General features: G+C 41.8%; 1 protein-coding gene across 1 annotated transcript; it reads left to right on the top strand.

Moving 5' to 3' along the window:
- The first annotated feature begins 783 nt into the window (after positions 1 to 783).
- Positions 784 to 6,697, top strand: prdm8b (PR domain containing 8b). The gene is made up of 4 exons (XM_063897844.1): positions 784 to 1,108; positions 3,618 to 3,842; positions 4,428 to 4,659; positions 4,846 to 6,697. Exons 2-4 carry the CDS (start codon positions 3,624 to 3,626, stop codon positions 6,093 to 6,095), a joined length of 1,701 nt encoding a protein of 566 aa, XP_063753914.1. The 5' UTR covers positions 784 to 1,108; positions 3,618 to 3,623; the 3' UTR covers positions 6,096 to 6,697.
- Positions 6,698 to 21,595: the final 14,898 nt, after the last annotated feature.

Raw genomic sequence — 21,595 nt, 5'->3', positions numbered from 1 at the left:
AGAAATGATTCCTTTTAAAGGACACAAGTAAAATCTCCCAACATCAGAGCTGCACCTGACCTGCAGCTCTCCCTTCCATCAGGAGATCAGCCTTCACTCAATGCAAATTATACACTGGCGCCCCCTAAATGAGCCTGAACACAGTACAGACAGCAGCGGCGCTCCGCGGTGAGACAGCCCGGGCTACAGAGCCGCTCTGGCCGCGTGGAGAGCCGCTGACACGCGGTGTGAGAGAGGCTCACTGTGCCCTAGTGCTGTGCGCACGGGAAGTCCCCAAAAAGTACTTCAGATGCGGGGTACAGACAAAAAGGCTGTCCGTTTAATTAGCATGCATTTAAATACATTGTAAGTGAGTGTGAGCCCGATTCTTTTCAACAGGGGGGTTGGGGGTTAATGTGAGGATTAATAGTCTTCAAAAACATAAATAATAATACAAATAGTAACGATAATATAAATTATGGTTTTATCAAGCTTAAACTGCATTAAAATGTTCGACTATTTTTTCAAACATTTGACTCCTTAAAGGCACTTTTATTCTAATATAACCACCAACTATTGTGATTAGAATTACAATAATAATGGGAGGGGGGCTGGGGGGGGTGGGGAGTTCTCCATCCCTCTGCTCGTCCATAAATCGAATCAAATGACAGTCGGTCAGTGAAGAGTTAAAGGGAGGAGACGGAGAGTGACACGCCTCATTGGGTAGATTATGTGCGGCAAACAAAAAGTGTGTGTCGGTGTGCCAGTCAGCCAGTGCATTGGGCCCCATCTGCACGCCTCTCGCACTCTCTCTCTCTCTCTCTCTCTCTCACTCTCTCCCTGCCTCCCTTTATCTGCCCTGCTCTCTCTACCCCTCCCGCTCACTCCCAGTGTCTGCGAGTCTCTGCAGCAGCACTGTCACTTTCGCCACACCGGGGGGGAAATGTACTGACACTATACGGAGCAGACCGGGAGTGCATCACCATCTCCATCACCTCCATCTCCGTCACCGCATCCCCCCTTTGCTTGATTTCGGGGCTTTTTGTTCTTCTTCCCGGAAACGGGTTTTGATTCGCAGCATCGCTCGCAGTTCGATTGTGGATTATTGTTCCTCCTCATCGATCAAAAGGTAGGTTTTTGCAATGCAAAGAAGCTGTGTATGCTTTTGGATGAGTTTAGAGAGGGAGACGGGGACATCAGCCACACGTCCTGAATGCGGCGCAGAAAAATAAGCCAGATGTTTTAGCACCGTAATTCAGTCACAGCACTGATTTAGGACAGTTTTCTGCCTGGCACGGCTTTAGCAGATGGGTTAAACACCCCCCACCCCACCCCCCCCCCCCCATCTCTCCTCTCCCCTCCACCCCAACACGGGGAGGCTGCTTTCCTCCACTTTTTGCATGTGGAAACGATCTTTATCTCTTATATCTTAACGCATTATTTGAATATGTTGTGTTCTTCCTTGGAAAGCGACTGATTCTGTTCGTCTGAACATAAAGGGGTTCTGTGTAGTACCGGAAACAACATATTTTAGCTTGCAGCGCACTTTGGAAAGGCTTCCCATTGCACTTGCGGAAAATGTTTTACATAGAACCATTCTTTTGCTGAGCCTCTTATGGTATAATGCTCCTAATGAGCGGTATTTAAAAAGCGCTTTTTCAGGAAAAATCCAGGGGTTTTTAATCAGATCCATGTAAATAAAAATCTGAGGAAAAGAAAAAAACAGTTATTTTTTCTGCGCATGTAATCAAAAAACAACAGCGGGTATTTAGGATGGACAGAAGACAGCTCGTTATTTCACACTAGCCAGCATTGTTGTTATTCTTAGCAGAATGTTTATTATTACATAGGATCTCTTGCATGCACCAATGTCAGGTGGCTTCTTGAGTAAACTTTTGGGCCAATTGTTTTTATTTATTTATTATTATTACAATTATTTTGTCATTTCTTTACCTGATGCAAGAAGGCACCTTATATTGCACGAGCTGTCACCCTGGAAGTTGTTTGAGTGGTGGGCAGTGATTTATGACGTGTTATGAACTGATCACAGAAGAATTAAACATCAAAATAAATCATCTAATAATAGGTTTATAATAATTATAAATAAACTGGTAGCATAGGCCTGAAAAACAACAGTAAAGAGGCTATTTATTATTGTAGTATAATACATAATAAGTTGTGCCGCAATAATCTCCCCCATAGACATTTGATTATTTCACTAATTTATTTTCAGCCAATAGATTTTCTTCGCCATTACTGCAAATCTTTTTTTTTTACGGTATTATTGTGTTAATGTAATATTGTTTTTTTATTGTTTTTAACTGAGGATAATTTACGGCTGAAACGCTCGTATCAGGTGCAGGTTTCCGCGCACAGTGTGTGCTGTATCTAACGATAGAGCGAGGAGAGGCGCAGCCGTCTAAACACACATTCAGAGGTTAGGACGGGAGAAAAGAAATAATTAACTGGTCGTGCTGCTTTAATTACAGTCTCAGAGGGGAACGTGCTGGATTATGGTAATGAGGCGGCATACGCTGCCGCTTGTAGAAAGCAGAGAAAGGTTGGCTGACATGAAATCACTGACTTTGACAGTCCACTTGAAACCCATTGGACATGCTCTCTCCATTGGACATGCACGGACCTCAGCAGCTCCCACTGAGAGGGTTTTTCATTTTAATTATTTTTTAAACAAGAAAAAACTATCCTTTTGGGATTCTGTTGCTTGTTAGGATTTTTAGATAAATAAACATGTCCTGGCAAAGCTACAGCCTTAATATTAGAGGAATAATAGATTGAAGAATACATGATAATAAAAACATCACATAATAGGGAATTCTAAATCACTCTTGAGGCTTCACGATTTATTTAAGAATATTATAGGATGTTTTCGTTTTTAATGTTGCCAATCATAATAATACAGCTGAAGTGAAATAGGGTAATGGCAGCCCGTAGAGGCCTTCTAATGCTAATAATAAAATAACACAAATACAAATGCTTTGAATTTCAATTTAAAGTATAATAATAAAAACATATTATGATGCAAATACGGTGATTAATCATTTTTCTAAAAAGTTAAAGTTTTGAATATTTGTGTTTAGCATTTGAGACAAGTGTAATGATTATTATTATTAGTCTAATGATCGTACTACTAATTATAGTATTATTAATAATAATTCATAACAATAATTCATAACAATAATATTAATACAACTTCTCACCTGTGATTTGAATCATTATTGTTTTAGGCCAGGCATTCTTTTTTACTTTTATAATTGCCAAAAGTTGGAAACCACATCATCAGGATGCTGGACGTGATGCCATCATGAACGTTTTACGGGATTTGAATTAATTAGAAAGCCTGGCCAAAAAAAAAGAAAAGAAAAAAAGAGACAGTCCCCCAAACGACGCCCTGACAGCTGGTTTAGCCAATCTGTCCAGGAAGAGATTTATTCCGCGGGGACAGCGCGAGCGGAAGGTGAACCCACTAAACCGTTAGTTAACACAGGTTTAAGTCAAAATATAATTTGAAGACAAAAAAGTCTAAATGTTTGTTTTCATTTAACATTTTTACCGACTGCTCGTAGTAGCTATTTATTTCCCAACTGATGTCTGACCTCTGCTGCCTCTTGTTTCCTCAGTGTGAAATGGAGGAGTCCAGCTCTCAGAAGTTGGTGTGGGACGGGGACGCCAAAGCGGTCCAGCAGTGTCTGACGGACATTTTCACCAGTGTCTACACGACATGTGACATTCCAGAAAACGCCATTTTCGGGCCTTGTGTGTTGAGTCACACGTCGCTGTATGACAGCATCGCCTTTATAGCTCTGAAGTCCACCGACAAACGCACAGCACCTTATATCTTCAGGGTGAGCAGATTTTCTTTAATGTTTTGTTGGATACAAATTGTAATTTACTGGAAGCCCTATACTACTGGATGTCCTCTATTTTTCTTGATTAGCTCCCTATTTTATATTTACCAATTATTATTTAATCAGGCCTCAACATGTCTTTTTTTTGCATATTTTGCTGTACACTTCAAATCGAAGCCAATTTTTATTACAGTTGTTATATCACACATATCATGACTGAAACAAGAAGCTGCCTTTTTGATGAAAAATCAAATGACATGTTGGTAGATCTTTACAGTCTTACTTAAAACATATTAAGTCAAGGAACTGTTTCCTTTTTTCTTAATTCTACAAAAAGGAACATATCTGCCAATGCATTGGAGATCATTGGTTTTAATCAATAGCCATTGATTTAAATAATTCTCAATAATAATGATTACTTTGATACCGCATTGTTTGTTGCTTTTTTCCTAAAGCTGTTGAAGTAATTATATTTAGATAAAATAAAGATACAATTTTAAAATAACATTGAGGCAAAAATATTTGCCAGAAAATGTATTTGAGCTGAATTAATAACTCAATGTATTTGTATGTGTTGTAAAGGTGGACACATCAGCGGCCAACAGCACCTCAGAGGGCTTGATGTGGCTTCGGCTGGTCCAGTCGGCCAGGGACAAAGAGGAGCAGAACCTGGAGGCCTACGTGAAGAACGGGCAGCTCCTGTACCGCTCGCTCCGCCGGATTGAGAAGGACGAGGAGCTGCTGGTCTGGTACGGCAAAGACCTCATCGACCTGCTGCTGCTTAGCCCCAGCAGGGCACCCGCCAAGAGCAAAGGTGAGAAAAATGATACCATATCCTCAACATCCATGATCAGTGTTTCAACCAACAAAATAATGACTAGGAAATCAGTGGTCTTGTGGTCTTTACTTTGGCCTTTTGTGCATTCTAACAACACAAAACCCCTTTCCTTCAGGATGGTCTCTTTTCGTCAGAACTCATTTCCAAATCTTTTCTCTGCAGGTTCCTCGCACTATTCATGCCCAGACTGCAGCCAGCGATTCCAGTTTGAGTTCCCATTCTTGGCTCATCTCCGGTTCCGTTGCACCAAAAGATTACAGAGCATCACGGGGGCAGAGGAGGAGCCAAGCAAAGAGAGTACAGAGCGACCAAACACAACTCCGACCAGGTCCAGCCCAAAGCTGGGCCGTTCCGAGGGCTTCAGCAGCCCCCAGGACAGCAACAAACCCTCCACAGACTTTCATAACCTGGCCAGGGATCTAGAGAACAACCGGACCAGCCCTCCGAGTGACAAGGAAGCGGAGATCTGCAGCGAGAGCTCGGGGAAGAGGAAATTCTCGGAAATAGATGACAGGGAGTGCCGAGGGCCCAGCCTTCCACAGTCCAAGTCTAAAGATGAGCTTGCCACATCTGCACAAAACTACAGAGGGGCGTACGGCCTGGAGGAGAACCGCAAGTCCTTTTCCCCGCCTGCTTCCACTGAACTCGGTCAGGGCAAGCGCAGCGCCTTCACTGAGGTCAAGAAGTCTCCACAGAACCTCAAACACCATAGTGGCAACAAAAACCTCCAGAGCTCCAACTCTGAAAACAAAGATGGTGGTCGTCCTAGCAGCAATTCATCAGAGAAGCACCTCAACATCAGGCAGGTGCTATCCGAGACCCAGCCGCCCCAAACCTCACCCATGGGCAGCGCCTTTACCTCTGTTACCCAGCAAGGAGGAAGTGGGGGAGAGAGGAAAAGCGCCTTTAGCCAGCCGTCTCGTTCCTTCTCCCAGATCTCACCGCTGGTTATGCCGACTAAGCTGCTGGACTGCCACCCAGCGGTGGGCGACACCATCTCCTCCAGCAGACTCTACCAGGCTGACCACCTTGCCGCCAAACTGCAGAGCGCTGAACTGGGCGCCAACTGCCCTGTGCCAAACATGGCCAAGCAGAACCCCTTTGTATACGCTACCACCTTCTGGCCCAAGAACTCCGGGGCTATTCAGCTTCAGATGCCCTCGGCGCTCACCCTCCTGCCGCCTTCCTTCACCTCCCTCTGCCTGCCGGCGCAGAACTGGTGCGCCAAGTGCAACGCATCCTTCCGCATGACCTCGGACTTGGTTTACCACATGCGATCCCACCACAAAAAGGAGTTCGCCATGGAGCCTATGGTCAAGCGTCGACGTGAGGAGAAACTCAAGTGCCCCATTTGCAACGAGTCTTTCCGAGAACGGCATCACCTGTCACGTCACATGACCTCCCATAACTGACTTTTAAAGATTAGAAAGGGAGGGACTTTTTTCTAACAAGGACGGACTGTGACCCTGCCTGGATTTAGCAGTCCGATGGAGAAAGCCCTTTTGAAAAAACAAAAACAGCCCTTGCACTCGTTTTCACTTTGGACTATGATCTTCTAATTCCTGTTCGGTCTGTTTACTTTTCCTCCCATGTACAAAATGTCATGTTTTGGGTGTATGCAAATGCGTTTTGACTTCGAAAGTGATTTATTTATGGAGCACTTAAAAGTTTGGGAATAAGGGAACATTTAAATATGTGTAAATGTACAGTAAGTTGTATTTTATATCATATAATGCAAATATAGAAGAAGAAACGACATGCAGACGTAGTCACATGCCATGGTTTACAGAGCAGCAAGTTTTTTCATGTCTACGATGAATAAGACACAAATTGGGATATTATGTCAGACTATATTTCAGAGTGCATGTAATATTAAATAATATTGATTTAAGATGCAGTCTATACATTAACTTGTAAATAACTGGTTTTATTTGAAATACAAAGTGTATTATTTTGTGTCAGTGGGGAATAGTTTCAGTGTTTCTTCCTTTTACGGGGATTTACTACTTGATAGTTTATCTAATCACGTTGAATGCATTGACAATAAAATAGCTTTATTTTCAACTATGGCTTTGGATTGTTTATTTTAATATGATTTCTTGACTATTGACAGCATTGGTTTGCATTTAGCATTTTTAAAGAAAGAGCAACATCACAGTGTTGTATATATCTAAAATATGTATGAAGCCCAAAGATTTTTTCATTTTTCACCTAATTTTATGTTGAAAAATATCTTATTTTAAGTTTACGAATATACAATAAATACATTAGTACAGTCGAAATAAAAACAATGAAAACTAATCCTAGGTGAAATAATGCTAAATGTGGATAATGCTTCCTAGAATGTTAATTTTCTTTTTAAACTACAAAACAATGGCTGGCCTATTTTCACAAAATTATTATTGCCATAATAATTATAATAATAGTAGTACATTGTTTTTCCTGTACTTCTTCATATTATTATTATTAGTATTAGTATTAGTATTATTATTATTAAAATTAATGCATACGCCTTCATTACATGTCGATCCATTAATCCCTACGCTACGACGTGTTCCCCTGAGAGGTCTATTCAATAAGAGTGTTATGAATATTAACGATAACATTCCGATACCTGCAAATGTGTTGCTTTTAAGCTTTCATTTTACAAATACAGAATAGGGGCAAGTACACTAATGAATGATTTCACAATAAAATATTTTAGATATAAATACCAAATAGTTGTAGCTCCGCGATTTGCAGTTCTTATATGACAAAGAAGAAGAAAAACGGGAGATGTTTGTCACAGTGCATGGCAAGCCAGTTTACTTTACACCATTAAATCATTATTTTTGCGGGGATTTAGTGATAGCTGTATGTGTTGTATGATATTGCAATCGATTACCGTTGTAGGAATAGCACAGTTAACATTGCAGACCAGGATTTAAAATAAATCAAAACTGTTTAATTTCCCCCAAAATAACAAATGCTTCTTTCACATGTTGTGAAGACAGCCAGTTGTTAAGTATAAATAGAGGTGTGATAAATATATGAATATCAATAACCTACCAGCTGTATGTGACCTTTAATTGTATAATATTTCAAATCAAATAATAAGAGAGAGAACAATTAGAAGTTGAAGTTATGTTCTTTAATCAACATAGACTTATACAAGTTCGACGATATCTGGACAAAAAAACAATAATTTACTGCTAATGTAAATGAATTTAAAGAATAATAGCCAAGAGAATGAAACAATACCACCGGAGACCAGAAACGAGATGTGTAAAATAGCTCAACAGCGCTATCAAGTGGTCACCATGTTAACTACACGGATGTGAGTTAGTGTAGTTAATCTGAGATATACTATGTTTTATCAACTGGCCCCTTCTTAAAGACCATTTAAATTAACATCACCACTCTTATTTTGAAAGGAATGATACTGTCGAAAATAATATTGTTAAATAAGATAAGGCCAAGAGGTGGGAGAAGTACTAAGATCTTCTACTTGAGTAAAAGTAGAAGTACCAGGGTGTAGGAATACTCTCTTACAAGTAAAAGTCCTGTGAATTTACTCCAGGTGTAACTAAAGTCTTATTTAATTGTTGAATATATTTCATGTTAGTTATCCAACTGTGTTAAGTAAGTAAAGGTACTAAATAAATACAGTGCAGTAAAAGTACACGATTTACTTCTGAATTGTAGCAACAATTAAAGATACAAGTAAAGTACAAGTATCTCAAAATTGTACTTAAGTACAGTACTTTAGTAAATGTACTGAGTTACTTCCCACCTCTGACAAGGCCTTAGTGTAAATAGCTATATTGCGATATGATTTCATCATCATGTAGCTATTACAATGGATTATGTTGAACTTTAAATCATTTAAGATTATGTTTAAACCCAGCAAAGACAGAAATCTAAATTTTCATTGAAATATGTATAAAAAAGGTCAAATGGTGGCTCTTCGGTGTAAGCATTACACAATACAATTTCCCCTTCATTAATAAAGGATAAATTACTTTTTATAAATCACAATTTACCTGATAATCCTTGTTTATGTACATCAGGCTCTATTTCTTTCTCTCCACCTTGATAGCGAGGTAAACAGCTTGCTGAAGTCAGTCATGTGAGGTTTTTAACGACTATCCTAAAAAATAGAAACCAACCACAATCCAGTGTTTCATTTTTGTTGCGATTCTCAACAGATCCCTTATTGTGCCATCCCTACCTAAGAAGATTGTAAGATTGGTTGTGGGTGGTATGAATAATGTCAACCAAGTGGAAATGGATAAAAAAAAAACTGCAATCCTGATCATCAATATATAAAGTAACCAGGCCGTTATAGGTCAAGGTCGTACTTGTACTTTCATTTTAGATTGTTTAAGTTCTAAGTGAACTTATAGGCTCAGTTCACCAAAATTGTCAACACATTGTAGACTCTTACACTTTTTGTTTTTCTTAGATGGATTTGGCCAGAGACCTCTGCTTTTCAAATAAATATAATAAAGGTGAATTATGAAGATACGTATTTTTTCTAAATCAGATATCTCATCTTTAGTAAAACATACATAGATCAAACATTCTAGTTTCATTCGTTGTGATATGTTTAGGGTTTGAACAGAGGGGTTTGTACATATATACCGTATATATATACGGTATATATATATATCTATATATATATCTATATATATATAGATATATATAGATATATATATATATCTATATATATATCTATATATATAGATATATATATATATAGATATATATATCTATATATATATATACGGTATATATATATATATCTATATATATATAGATATATTGATGTATATATCTATATATATACGGTATATATATATATATAGCTAGATATTACATGTTATTCCTAAATACGTGGCAAAAATTGATTAATTAATGAGAGATTTTCATCCCTCTGTAGAAACTTCACTGTAAATTGTCAACAAAGTGAAACGAAAAGTGTTTGCAATGTTCAGATTTCTGTCCTGGAAATGTATTCATACATTTTATGCATAACTGGTTAGAAAAAAGAAAGAAAATCGATTGTTTGGTGGTATGATATCATGTTGTTAATGGTTTTATCTTAGTTAAAAGCCAGGAGATTTACAGCCAGGAAAAATGCTTCTGTAACAAATGGATGCTGCTGCTCTGCAGCTCTCACTGTGGGTGAAATATACGCTACTTTTGACATTTTTTGTGAAATGATCGCTTGAAATTGATCTGTGTCAGTCCGGGACCAAAACATTTTCACAACTGGAACACATTGAGCAGCAGTGAGACATGCTAGCAGCAGATAGAAACACATAAAGAGTGGGTACAGCACGGCGGCATGTTGCTCACATAATGATGGATTACAGCAGCAGTGCATATGTCTGCACGTTACACCTCATCTCACATCAACACACACCTCCTATGTCAGCAATCCAAACGGGTCAATCTCACCACCAAGGCATGTGATCGACAAGACACACACACTCCAGTGATATTTAGTGCCCTCGTGCTTTAGTGCTTGTGTCATCGTCCCTTTTGTGCCCCAACTTCCCCCTGAGACATTTGTCACTGCATCACTCAGCGCGGGGCGGCGTGGGACAGTTTATATCTCTGCTAAGCTGGCACTTCCAGTAGGCCCCCGGCCCCACTCACACTACATTTTTACATTTCAGGCATTCAGCTGACGTTGCTTTCCGCAGCCATGCAAGCAGAAAAGTGAGCAAGCAGGTAGAGAAACCTCACATGGACTCTTAAGATCACTCTGAAGAATGCTGGATAGGCACCAGTGTCCTCTGGTACGATACAGGCTGAGAATTATTGCATGGCACATGTACAATTACTGAGAACGCTGTTTCAAGCGTATTGACACCATAAAGTTGGAATGAATGATGATGAATCAAACCCTGCCCTTTTTTGTTTTGTGACAAAATTCCCTAGAACATTTTAAAAATGAGGCAAAAAAGTTGGTGAGTCCATAAAAGCTAAATTGGACAAGGTGCAACAGGAGATTTAAGCTAACAAATGATGAAATATTTACAAGAGGAAAACACACAAAACATCTGATTCCGTCTAATTTCCATCTACAGTCAAATGTGAGGTCCAATTAGTGTTCTTTTAATTGATTCAAATGTTTGCACCATTGATATCTGCAAAAACTTTTTGTGGAGAAACCAAACTGGTGGTTGAGGTACAGAAGGTGAGGCTTTTAATGGGCTTACATCAAGATAGGTTGGTCAAGAACAGGCAGGTTTAGCAACGGGAGATCAGTCAGAGAAAGTGTGCAGGAGAGTCTTGCTTGTAAAAGGCAAAGAGCTATCTAGCAGTGAGTGAGTAAGTGAACAAGAGGGCCACTTCAGAACTGGATCGCTCTACATCGACCAATCAGCTAGCTACTCCCTCACTGCGAGTCGGACTAATGGTACCCTTCAATAAGACAACTTTTTCATGTATTTGCTCCAAAATGGGTGGAACGAGGTCCCCATTGAGATCAGGATATAAGGCAGTCTATACATCCTCCGTTTCATACTGAAAAGCCACGTGTTTCAACTGCACCTTGGCCATTCAAAATTTAAACAATGGAAATTGTAGCACCAAGGCTCCATTTGAAACGAATGCACCAGCACTCACAAGGATTTGGCTCATTTGAAGTGAATACCTGCATGTTAGTTGTTGTTCTGAATTTGTGTCTTTATGGTTCACTTCATTTATTGTTAAGTTGATAAGAGCTTTATGCAATGTAATGTAAAACATACTAGCTTGATTGGTGACCAGAAGCAGGTGAGCTTACAGCTGAGAGGAGTTAGCTTGATGAGGTGGGCAGGGCTGGAAGGTAGAGTGCACGTTGAATGGAAAATGAATGAGCAGGTACAGGATTTATGCCAAAGGTTAAGAAGAAACTTGTATATCTCTGTAGAATCCTTTCCATATTGTGTTAAAACAATTTTATATACAATCTTAGCATGTTAGTGGCCAAAAAGTTACTTTTAGTGGATGAAAAATGGACTGAATTCACGTTTCTGTCCTTTTATCTTGACAGCTATCCCAATATACTGGAGCAATTAAAAAGAATGTTGTACACTAGTCAGTTGCAAGAATATAAACATGGAACAGTACACAAAGTTAACCTTCAAGCATCTTCTTACGGCTCCAAACAGAGGGCTCCCATGCTCACTGAGAGGTTTAGACAGCAAGCTAACAAGGCGGTGAAAGACAAGTCCAGATCAGAAGTATCCATTTCACTCAGCGACAGAGTCCTGGCCTGCAGCCCTGCACACACACTCCACAGTGTGTTTTAAAGTTCTAAAACAGGGTGTGCACGAGGCCAGCTTCCTGTGCTGCGGTCTGATTGGGATATCGCTGTCACATCATTATTTTTTCAAAGAACTATATATACACAAACAGCATCGTCCTCTCTGCACTCGCACTATTTCTGCCCAACAGTGCACTCAATCTACAGGTCTGCTGACAGGGACACATTTACACATCATGTCCCCTCTTGAGACCATCCCAGTGCGTCCACATGCCTGTGACAGAGTGTCTCTCGCTCGGGGACTCTACCTGTCTTCAGGGCACTTCAGAGTCTTGGATTCTCTACATCGCGAAGATGGCGAAGACTCCGGAGGTTAGATATTTAGGTTACAGCTGTTTCCCGGCTTCAAGCTGGCTGTGACAGAAGAGCATGGATGTCTCACAGTGGAGCGGGCCAGGGTGGACCCTAATGCTACAGGAAGACTTTTCTTGCACATATTCCAGTCCTGGCAAGGCAAGGCAAGGTAGAACTTTCAGATAACATATGTCAGACAGAAACTAAACTGAAAACTAGGACTTAAAGGGGCCCTATTCTGCTCATTTGAGGTTCATATTTGTATTTTGTGCCTTTACTGTGACATGTCTCCATGCTTTAATGTTCATAAAGCTCTTTATTTGTCTCATACTGCCTGTGCTGCAGCACCTCTTTTCACCCTCTGTCTGAAAGCAGAGCCCAGTCTGCTCTGATTGGTTAGCTGGCCAGCTCTGATGTGAATCGCTTAGAGATGTCCCACCCCTTAGCCTATCACGTACAATGTGTTGGAGCAGGGAACTTTGGGATTTTAACTTTTGCAAACTATTATCATGCACAAAAAACGATATGACACACTACAGGAAAGGGAAACTCTTAAATTAATAGGGTCTCTTTAAATACCAGCAGAACTAATGAGGGGTTAAAGTGCATGTGTACAAAAGGTCAGGTCAGCCCTGCAAGCTTAGCGCGGAACAGGTGAAACTAATTAGTCCAGTACAAACAATCGAAACAGGTGGGAAAACAAAGAAAGACAGTCGGTAAAAACACAGTGAGAGAAAGCTTTGCAAAATAAGTCAGGAAACATTACATTGAATAAGTCTATGATATTTTTGTTTAATCTTGGTATTTCTTTTGTAATTGTCTAGATACTTTAAGTTATGGGTTTAACCTGAAACAGTCAATACATAACAATAACCTGTTAAGAACACTACATTAATATAAATTATAAGACTTCATAATAGTGATGACAAAGTATGATAACAATATATGATAAAATACAATTGAACTGACACCAAAAATAAATAAATAAATATTAATATACTATAGTTCCTTAACTTTTTCATAATTTTGCAGTATTTAGCATGTTCTGTAATAATAACGGATAATTATAACAATGCTTTATTAAAGTATTAACAGTTATGCATTGGTCTTAATCCAAACAGATGAACAACAACACACATTTTCATAAAAGTATTATATTTCAAAATTGTATTAACAATTACATTTTTAATAAAACATATATTCAGCAATAAGTTCTTACATTTGCTGACATACAATATATGTTAAATGTCTAAATATCAATGCTGTTCTATACAAAAAAACGTAGTTTTAAGGAAACATGACTGTCTCAGTCTCCATCAGTTCTCTCTCTGTATATAGGGTCGTATTACTTTGTTACACATTCCACTGCAGCTTTTGAAGTACATCTCCATAACAGCTATGGCATACTGTTTTTCTGTTCCCTAAACCCCCCCCCCATGTCATGAAAGTCAACCCAACTTCATCAGTCCCAGCGATGAGTGGAGCGCGAGGAGGATGGGCTCAGGTTGAGAGTTGGCTTGTCATGTACCCGTCTTTCTGGACCTTCAGCATTAAAACACCTCACTTATTTACAACCACAAGCAAACTTTAAACACACACACACATGCACGCGCGCACACACACACACACACACACACACACACACACACACACACACACACACACACACACACACACACACAAACACACAAACAAGCACACTGCAGCATGGTAAAACTATACACTTTTTGCACAGCAACTTATTTAATACATTTGAAATGAGAGTAATTTAATATCTGATTTAAGGACACTCTTAGAGTTAGGCAGTGGTATTTAGATTGTTTACTTACATAAAAGCAGCAACACGAGTCCTGCCTTCAATATATTGCCCGGACATACTGTATAATGCTCATTTCCTGAAAGAGAAAACGCCTTTATTTTGAATGTATTGAGGTAAAAACTAACGGTTCAATCAGAAGAAACAGGAGTAAATAAATATTTTGTGTACAGAAAGGATGAGAAATTTGAAAATAATTTGGTCAAAAGACCCAGTCCTGACATCATATATATTTTTAATATTTATACATACATTTTATAGATGTAAAAGTAAAATAGGAAACCCCCAATTCTTCCTATTTAAAAAATAAATGTTAAAGACCTAACTGGAGGGCTGTGCACTGAATCCAAACTGCTCCACATTCTTAATGTGAGGCACAAATTTACTGACGAAGTTTAAACATTTTTTTAACATACACTCAACAATCAGTGTTTTCTTTCCCTCAAAAAATCAGGACTTACTCAAGATAAAAGCAAATGAACGAACCGGAATCCTGTTAATCTCAGACTGTCAAGCCTTGTTTTTGTGCATGCTTTAAGGTAAAGTGTGTGATCGGGGCCCAGTGAGAGGTCCAAATGAAGATGTATGGGGGCCCAGGGGTGGGCCAGCCGCAAAGGTGGATAACGGATTAGTGAAGATCGGTCTGGCTATTTCCTGTGAAGAAAAACAGACCAAATTTATCTTCTGTCCTCTGTCCAAAGGCCACCCAGGAACCACTTAAAGGAAAAAGGATCTAAGTCTAATGTATAAATATTCAGAGAGAAAAAATGGATGTACAATCAGAAGTCAACCAGAACAGAAGAAAAGAGAGTCTTGTAACTGTGTCCAGCAGATTATGTTACAAACGTTTCTGGAATTTAATTCTAGTTAAACTCCTGTTACACTTTGGCTCCAGTTTTGAAAAGCAATTCCTGTTAAATATATCTTTGGGTAAAGGGTATGATCCGGAGTTGGATTTCTCAATGTTGGTACATTTATATTCTCATATCAGCAGAAGGTTTCATTTTTCTCTTAAATGGATAAAGTCTTTCCTTGATTTCTGATAAATGAATATAAAGTTTGTTCAATGATATTTTAAAAAAACAACGGTGATCCCAAATGTCTGTAGAACCTGATCTGTTCACCCCTGCACCATAATAGACTTCTGTTCGTAGATTAAGCAGCTCCTTTTGGCTGAATTATTTGGTAAAATCTTCCACAAATACGTTAGTATAGAACTGGATCACAGTCGTCACAGTGAATCCAAAAGTGAGCATAGTGTGCATACAAGCATATTTTTTCAAGTATTTTCATGTTTTTGACATTTCACACTTTTATTTTTAAGGCAGTATGGCCTAATGGGCATCAATTTGCAGAGTTTTGTTTATTCTGGTGTGAATAGCTGGATATATGGAGGATATTTTACAACCATATGTTAGCTTTGGTGAAATTCACTTTTTTCCGACTTTTTACCAGCTGAAAGGTGACAGGTGAAACTTTTTTGTCAACATAATTTGGAATGACAATAATGTGACATTGTAAGTTGCTAACACATTTTTGTATCTTGTGTTTTAGTACATGGAAAAATACCTCACCACAAAGAAATCAGCAATGTCTTACAGTATTTAGAAAAACAACAAAACATTTTTTTCCTACCTGATTCACAAATTATTTGGTATTGGACTTTAACAGAGGACGCCATAAACAAATTAGATATCTAAATTGACCTCACTTGAAAAAGCACCACCAGAATTCTGTATTTTTTGTCATTTCCCTTCCTCACCTCTAGATTTCAAGAAGTAAATAATGTCATTTCAATATTTCAAATACTCTCAAGCACTAATGTCACAAAGTCAAATTCCAGCTGAAGCACACAAACCCTGTCAGACACAGGCTTTAAGATCCATTCCATTCTCTTGGATTTGTTCCAAGTTTAGGATTGCAATCAGCTGCCCTCAGCTGTTTTCACTAGGAGCTGAAGACCTCCAATAAAGACTCCACAGGGAACATTTCATCACTTGAAATCCAACCAGCACACTTCACCACTCCAGACCCCAGGAACTGGACACAAGCTCTACAGGAACAAAAACCTGGCTCAGCACGATTATTGCTTGTGTGTTCACTTATGCACCCTAATTCTTGGCATGTGAGTGCATGGAAAAAGGTGATAACAAGAAACTGGTAGTCCCTAAAACAGAATGACCAGGCAAAGTAATATAAAGGATACACACCAAAACCTAATGGGAATGGCATAAGGACACTGGTAAAAACAGGTACATATACAGACACAGGACTAATTACGTTGACAAGACACAGCTGGAGAGGGTATGCAGAAACACAAGGGCAGAAGGTGATTAAGATACAGGTGGTGATCAGGGTGGGACAGACAATCAAAAAAGGCAGGGAAACACACAGACAGGAAGTAAATACAGGCACAACTACAGGGTCACGGTTGAATTGTCAAAAAATCTCCTATTGTCTTCTCCTAACCACTATTCCTACCTCTGTGTGAAAGGTCACGGGGTCATAGAAAAATATTGTTGTCACCCTCACCCTGCGGTTAACACGTATTAATCCACATGAATCCCAATATGTATGATTGTATGAAAATATTTTCTAATATATACAATTGTAATACAATGTTGAACGCTCAAAACAAAGCCCTTTGGCAAATTACGGCATAAATTTTAAAATCCCTCCACCTGGTCCTAGGTCTACCCCTCGGTCTCTTCCCAGCTGGACGTGCCTGGAACACCTCCCTAGGGAGGCGCCCAGGTGGCATCCTCACTAGGTGCCCGAACCACCTCAACTGGCTCCTTTCAACGCAAAGTAGCAGCGGTTCTACTCCGAGTCCCTCCCGGATGACTGAACTTTTCACCTTATCCCTAAGGGAGATGCCAGCCACCCTGCGGAGAAATCCCATTTCGGCCGCTTGTATCCGCGATCTCGTTCTTTCGGTCATGACCCATCCTTCATGACCATAGGTGAGGGTAGGAACGAAGATGGCCCGGTAGACAGAGAGCTTTGCCTTCTGGCTCAGCTCTCTTTTCGTCACAACGGTGCGGTAAAGCGACTGCAGTACCGCTCCCGCTGCTCCGATTCTCCGGCCCATCTCACGCTCCATTGTTCCCTAACTTGAGAACAAGACCCCGAGATACTTGAACTCCTTCACTTGGGGTAAGGCTTCATTCCCTACCTGGAGTGGACAATCCATCGGTTTCCTGCTGAGAACCATGGCCTCAGATTTGGAGGTGCTGATCCTAATCCCAGCCGCTTCACACTCGGCCGCGAACCGATCCAGTGAGTGCTGAAGGTCACAGACCGATGAAGCCATTAGGACCACATCATCTGCAAAAAGCAGTGGTCTAATCCTTAGCCCACCGAACTGCAAACCCCCTCCCCAACGACTACGCCTCGAAATCCTGTCCATGAATATCACAAACAGGATTGGTGACAAAGCGCAGCCCTGGCGGAGGCCAACCCTCACCGGAAATCGGTCCGACGTGCTGCCGAGGACCCGGACACAGCTCTCGCTTTGAGAGTACAGAGATTGGATGGCCCTGAGCAGAGACCCCCTCACCCCATACTCCCGCAGCACCTCCCACAGTATCTCCCTGGGAACCCGGTCATACTCCTTCTCCAAATCCACAAAGCACATGTAGACCGGATGAGCGTACTCCCAGGCCCCCTCCAGGATCCTTGCGAGAGTGAAAAGCTGGTCCGTCGTTCCACGACCAGGACGAAAACCGCATTGTTCCTCTTCAATCTGAGGTTCGACAATCGGCCGGACCCTCCTTTCCAGCACCTTAGAGTAAACTTTCCCGGGGAGGCTGAGTAATGTGATGCCTCTGTAATTGGCACACACCCTCTGATCCCCCTTTTTAAAGAGAGGAACCACCACCCCGGTCTGCCACTCCTTCGGTACTGTTTCCGACTTCCACGCAATGTTGATGAGACGTGTCAACCATGACAGTCCCTCAACACCCAGAGCCTTCAGCATTTCTGGGCGGATCTCATCCACCCCCGATCTTTGCCACTGTGGAGCTGTTTAACTACCTCAGTGACTTCCCCCTGTGAGATTGGAATTGATCCCCCTTCATACTCCAGCTCCGCCTCTAACATAGAGTGCAGAGTTGTCGGATTCAGGAGTTCCTCAAAGTGTTCCTTCCACCGCCCTAACACACTATCAGTTGAGGTCAACAGCGCCCCATCCTTACTGTACACAGCTTGGATGGTACCCTGCTTCCCCCTCCTGAGGTGTTGGACTGTTTTCCAGAACAACTTTGGTGCCAACCGAAAGTCCTTCTCCATGGCTTCTCTGAACTTCTCCCACACCCGCTGCTTTTCCTCGGCCACGGCTGAGGCTGCTGCCCTTCGGGCCTGTCGATACCTTGCAACTGCGACAGGAGTACCCAGGGATAACATATCCCGGAAGGCCTCCTTCTTCAGTCGGACGGCTTCCCTGACCACCGGTTTCCACCACGAGGTTCGAGGGTTACCGCCCTTTGAGGCACCTAAGACCTTGAGACCACAGCTCCCTGCCGCAGCTTCGGCAATAGAGGCTTTGAACACCGCCCACTCTGGTTCAATGTCCCCAGCCTCCACAGGGATGCCTGAAAAGCTCAGCCGGAGTTGTGAGTTGAGGCCTCCTGGACATGGGACTCCTCCAGACGTTCCCAGTTCACCCGCACTACACGTTTGGGCTTACCAGGTCTGTCCAGAGGCTTCCCCCGCCACTCGACCCAACTCACCACCAGATGGTGATCAGTTGACAACTCCGCCCCTCTCTTCACCCGAGTGTCCAAAACATGCGGCCTCAGGTCCGATCATGAACAAAATCGATCATGGACCTTCTGCCTAGGGTGCTCTGGTACCACGTACACTTATGAGCATCCTTATGTTCGAACATGGTGTTTGTTATGGCCAATCCATGACTAGCACAGAAGTCCAGTAGCAAACCACCACTCCAGGTTCAGATCAGGGGGGCCGTTCCTCCCAATCACGCCCCTCCAAGTGTCTCCATCATTGCCCACGTGTGCGTTGAAGTCTCCCAGCAAGACTAAGGAGTCCCCTTCAGGAGCCCCATACAGGACTTCTTTCAGGGTCTCCAAGAAGGCCGAATACTCTGAACTGCTGTTTGGTGCATAAGTACACACAACAGTCAGAGCTTTCCCCCCCATGACCCGCAGGCGTAGGGAGGCGACCCTCTCGTCCACTGGGGTAAACTCCAACAAAGCGGCACTCAACCGGGGGCTTGTGAGTATCCCCACACCCGCTCGGCGCCTCACACCTTGGGCAACTCCGGAGAAGAATAGAGTCCAACCCTTATCCAGAAGTAAGGTTCCAGAGTCGACGCTGTGCGTAGAGGTGAGCCCCACCAGATCCAACTGGTAACGCTCCACCTCCCGCACAAGCTCCGGCTCCTTCCCCCCCAGAGAGGTGACATTCCACGTCCCCAAAGCCAGCTTCTGTCGCCTGAGTCTGGTCCGTCGAGACCCTCTGCTTTCACTGCAACCCTTCTGGCAGCGCACCCGACCCCATCGTTGTTTCCCGTAGGTGGTGGGCCCGCGGGACGGAGAAGCAGAGGTGTTGCCCACGTTGCTTTTTCGGGCTGTGCCCGGCCGAGCTCCGTGGCAAGCCCGGCCACCAGACGCTCGCTGACGAGTCCTCCTTCTGGGCCTGGCTCCAGAAGGGGACCCCGGGCTTCCTCCGGGCCGGGTATCCTCGCTTCCAATTGTGTTATTCATGGAGTCTTTTTTGAATCAATCTTAGTCTGGCCCCTTACCTGAGACCAATTTGCCATGGGAGACCCTACCATGAACACAAGGTTCCAGACAACACAGCCCCCAGGTTCATCGGGGCACACAAACCTCTCCACCACGATAAGGTGCTCCACCACGATAAGGTGCTTCCGGGTCATTTCACTCACATTTCACATTTTAGAAACCTTCAAAGCTAAACTGAAAATTTGAACGCAACCAATAACTTTTCTTACAAAACATAACAGTAAAATTCAAAAAGCACTGTCATGAGAAAAACATTTTTTCTTGAGTTCAAAGCATAATTTGGCTACAGTTTATCAGTCAGAGAAGTAAAAACAAAGCAGTTAAGAGGCAGGCGACTGAATCCAGATCAGGCTGTAGTTACAAAAAGGAACAAAGGCTAGGATGCTTATACTGAGTAGTACATTAGATAATCTGCTAAATGAATGAGGAGAGTGGGCTGGTGTATAAAAGGCAGGGGCATAGTAAGGAATTGGTGTACTGGTGGGTGAGGTGATCAGGTTTAGGGAAACTTCAATGGCTGGTATCGGAAGAATCTTCTGTTGTAAATGTGTGAACACTTTCTCACAGTTTCAAACATTTTTTGGAAACAAAGATTTAATTGAAAGAACAAAGACCCTTTTTGATTGACTGCTTTTGAACTGGTGTTGAGTTCATAAAATAAACAATAAATTTTCTGTCGTAGAAGTCCAGGTACATCTGGGGTGAGGTAACCATTGTGTAGACAATAACCCACACAATTAAGCTTTGGTTTTACCAGTACAATGAGGAGCAGCATACCCTAAACGTTGTCTGATCAAGAGTCCCAAATGGTTCTGTCTCTGTCTGTGCCTCAACCTAAACCTAACCCTAACATGAACGTCATAAAACACAGACTATAGCACAGGTGGATTTTATCATGGAAAAGAAAAACTTATTTTGCAGAATACATGAAATCCTTTGCACTATATTACTTACTATTTGGAATTGTCTCTTGAACTTTGCACTTCCCTGATGCAAAATTCTGGTGTAAAAAAACACCAGAATGCAGAACATGAACACTGAAACCCCACTTCAAATGGGTCCCAGCCAATGTTGAAACTTAATCTACACCCTTCTCCACCGCACACATTGATTCTCGTTGACATTGGATCAGAAATCCCAACACACACACACACACACACACACACACACACACACACACACACACACACACACACACACACACACACACACACACACACACACACACACACACACACACCCTCGTTTACAAGGCTGACAGGTGGTGTGTCTGTAACAAGTGAACAGGTGTTGCTTTGTCGCTCCACCAAGAGACAGCAAGCTGAAAAAAACGAAGCAAACAAGCAGCACCACGCTTGTCCTGCTAATTACTGGGCGAACATTGATGACTTTAGTTAGAGTTTAGTTAAAAGCCTTGTTTTTGCACTTCAAATGCTTTTCTCATTCCCCTCTCCGATTTTGCTTCCACCTAAACTTGACTAATTTCTCGGAGCTGTCTTTCAGAGCAGGCCTTGAACTTTGAAAGAAGAAAGGTTCAGGGACTGGAGGCTCTGTTGTAACTCAAAGAGGTCGTCAACGGAGCGGGAACAACATGGCCGCCGCCAAATGGCACGTCTAGAATGGCTGCTGATGATGGGAAAATGCTGACGGGTTGTCCCCCGATGTGTTTGTGGATTCAGTGACATTTCTGCCGCAATGCTACTTTAAAGTCAATACATCAGCTGGCAGTGATTTGTT

This window comes from Eleginops maclovinus, chromosome 12, assembly GCF_036324505.1.
Source record: "Eleginops maclovinus isolate JMC-PN-2008 ecotype Puerto Natales chromosome 12, JC_Emac_rtc_rv5, whole genome shotgun sequence".
Classification (NCBI taxonomy): Eukaryota; Metazoa; Chordata; class Actinopteri; order Perciformes; family Eleginopidae; genus Eleginops; species Eleginops maclovinus.
Note: the sequence above shows the minus strand (reverse complement) of the source record. Positions and strands in the feature narration are given on the sequence as shown.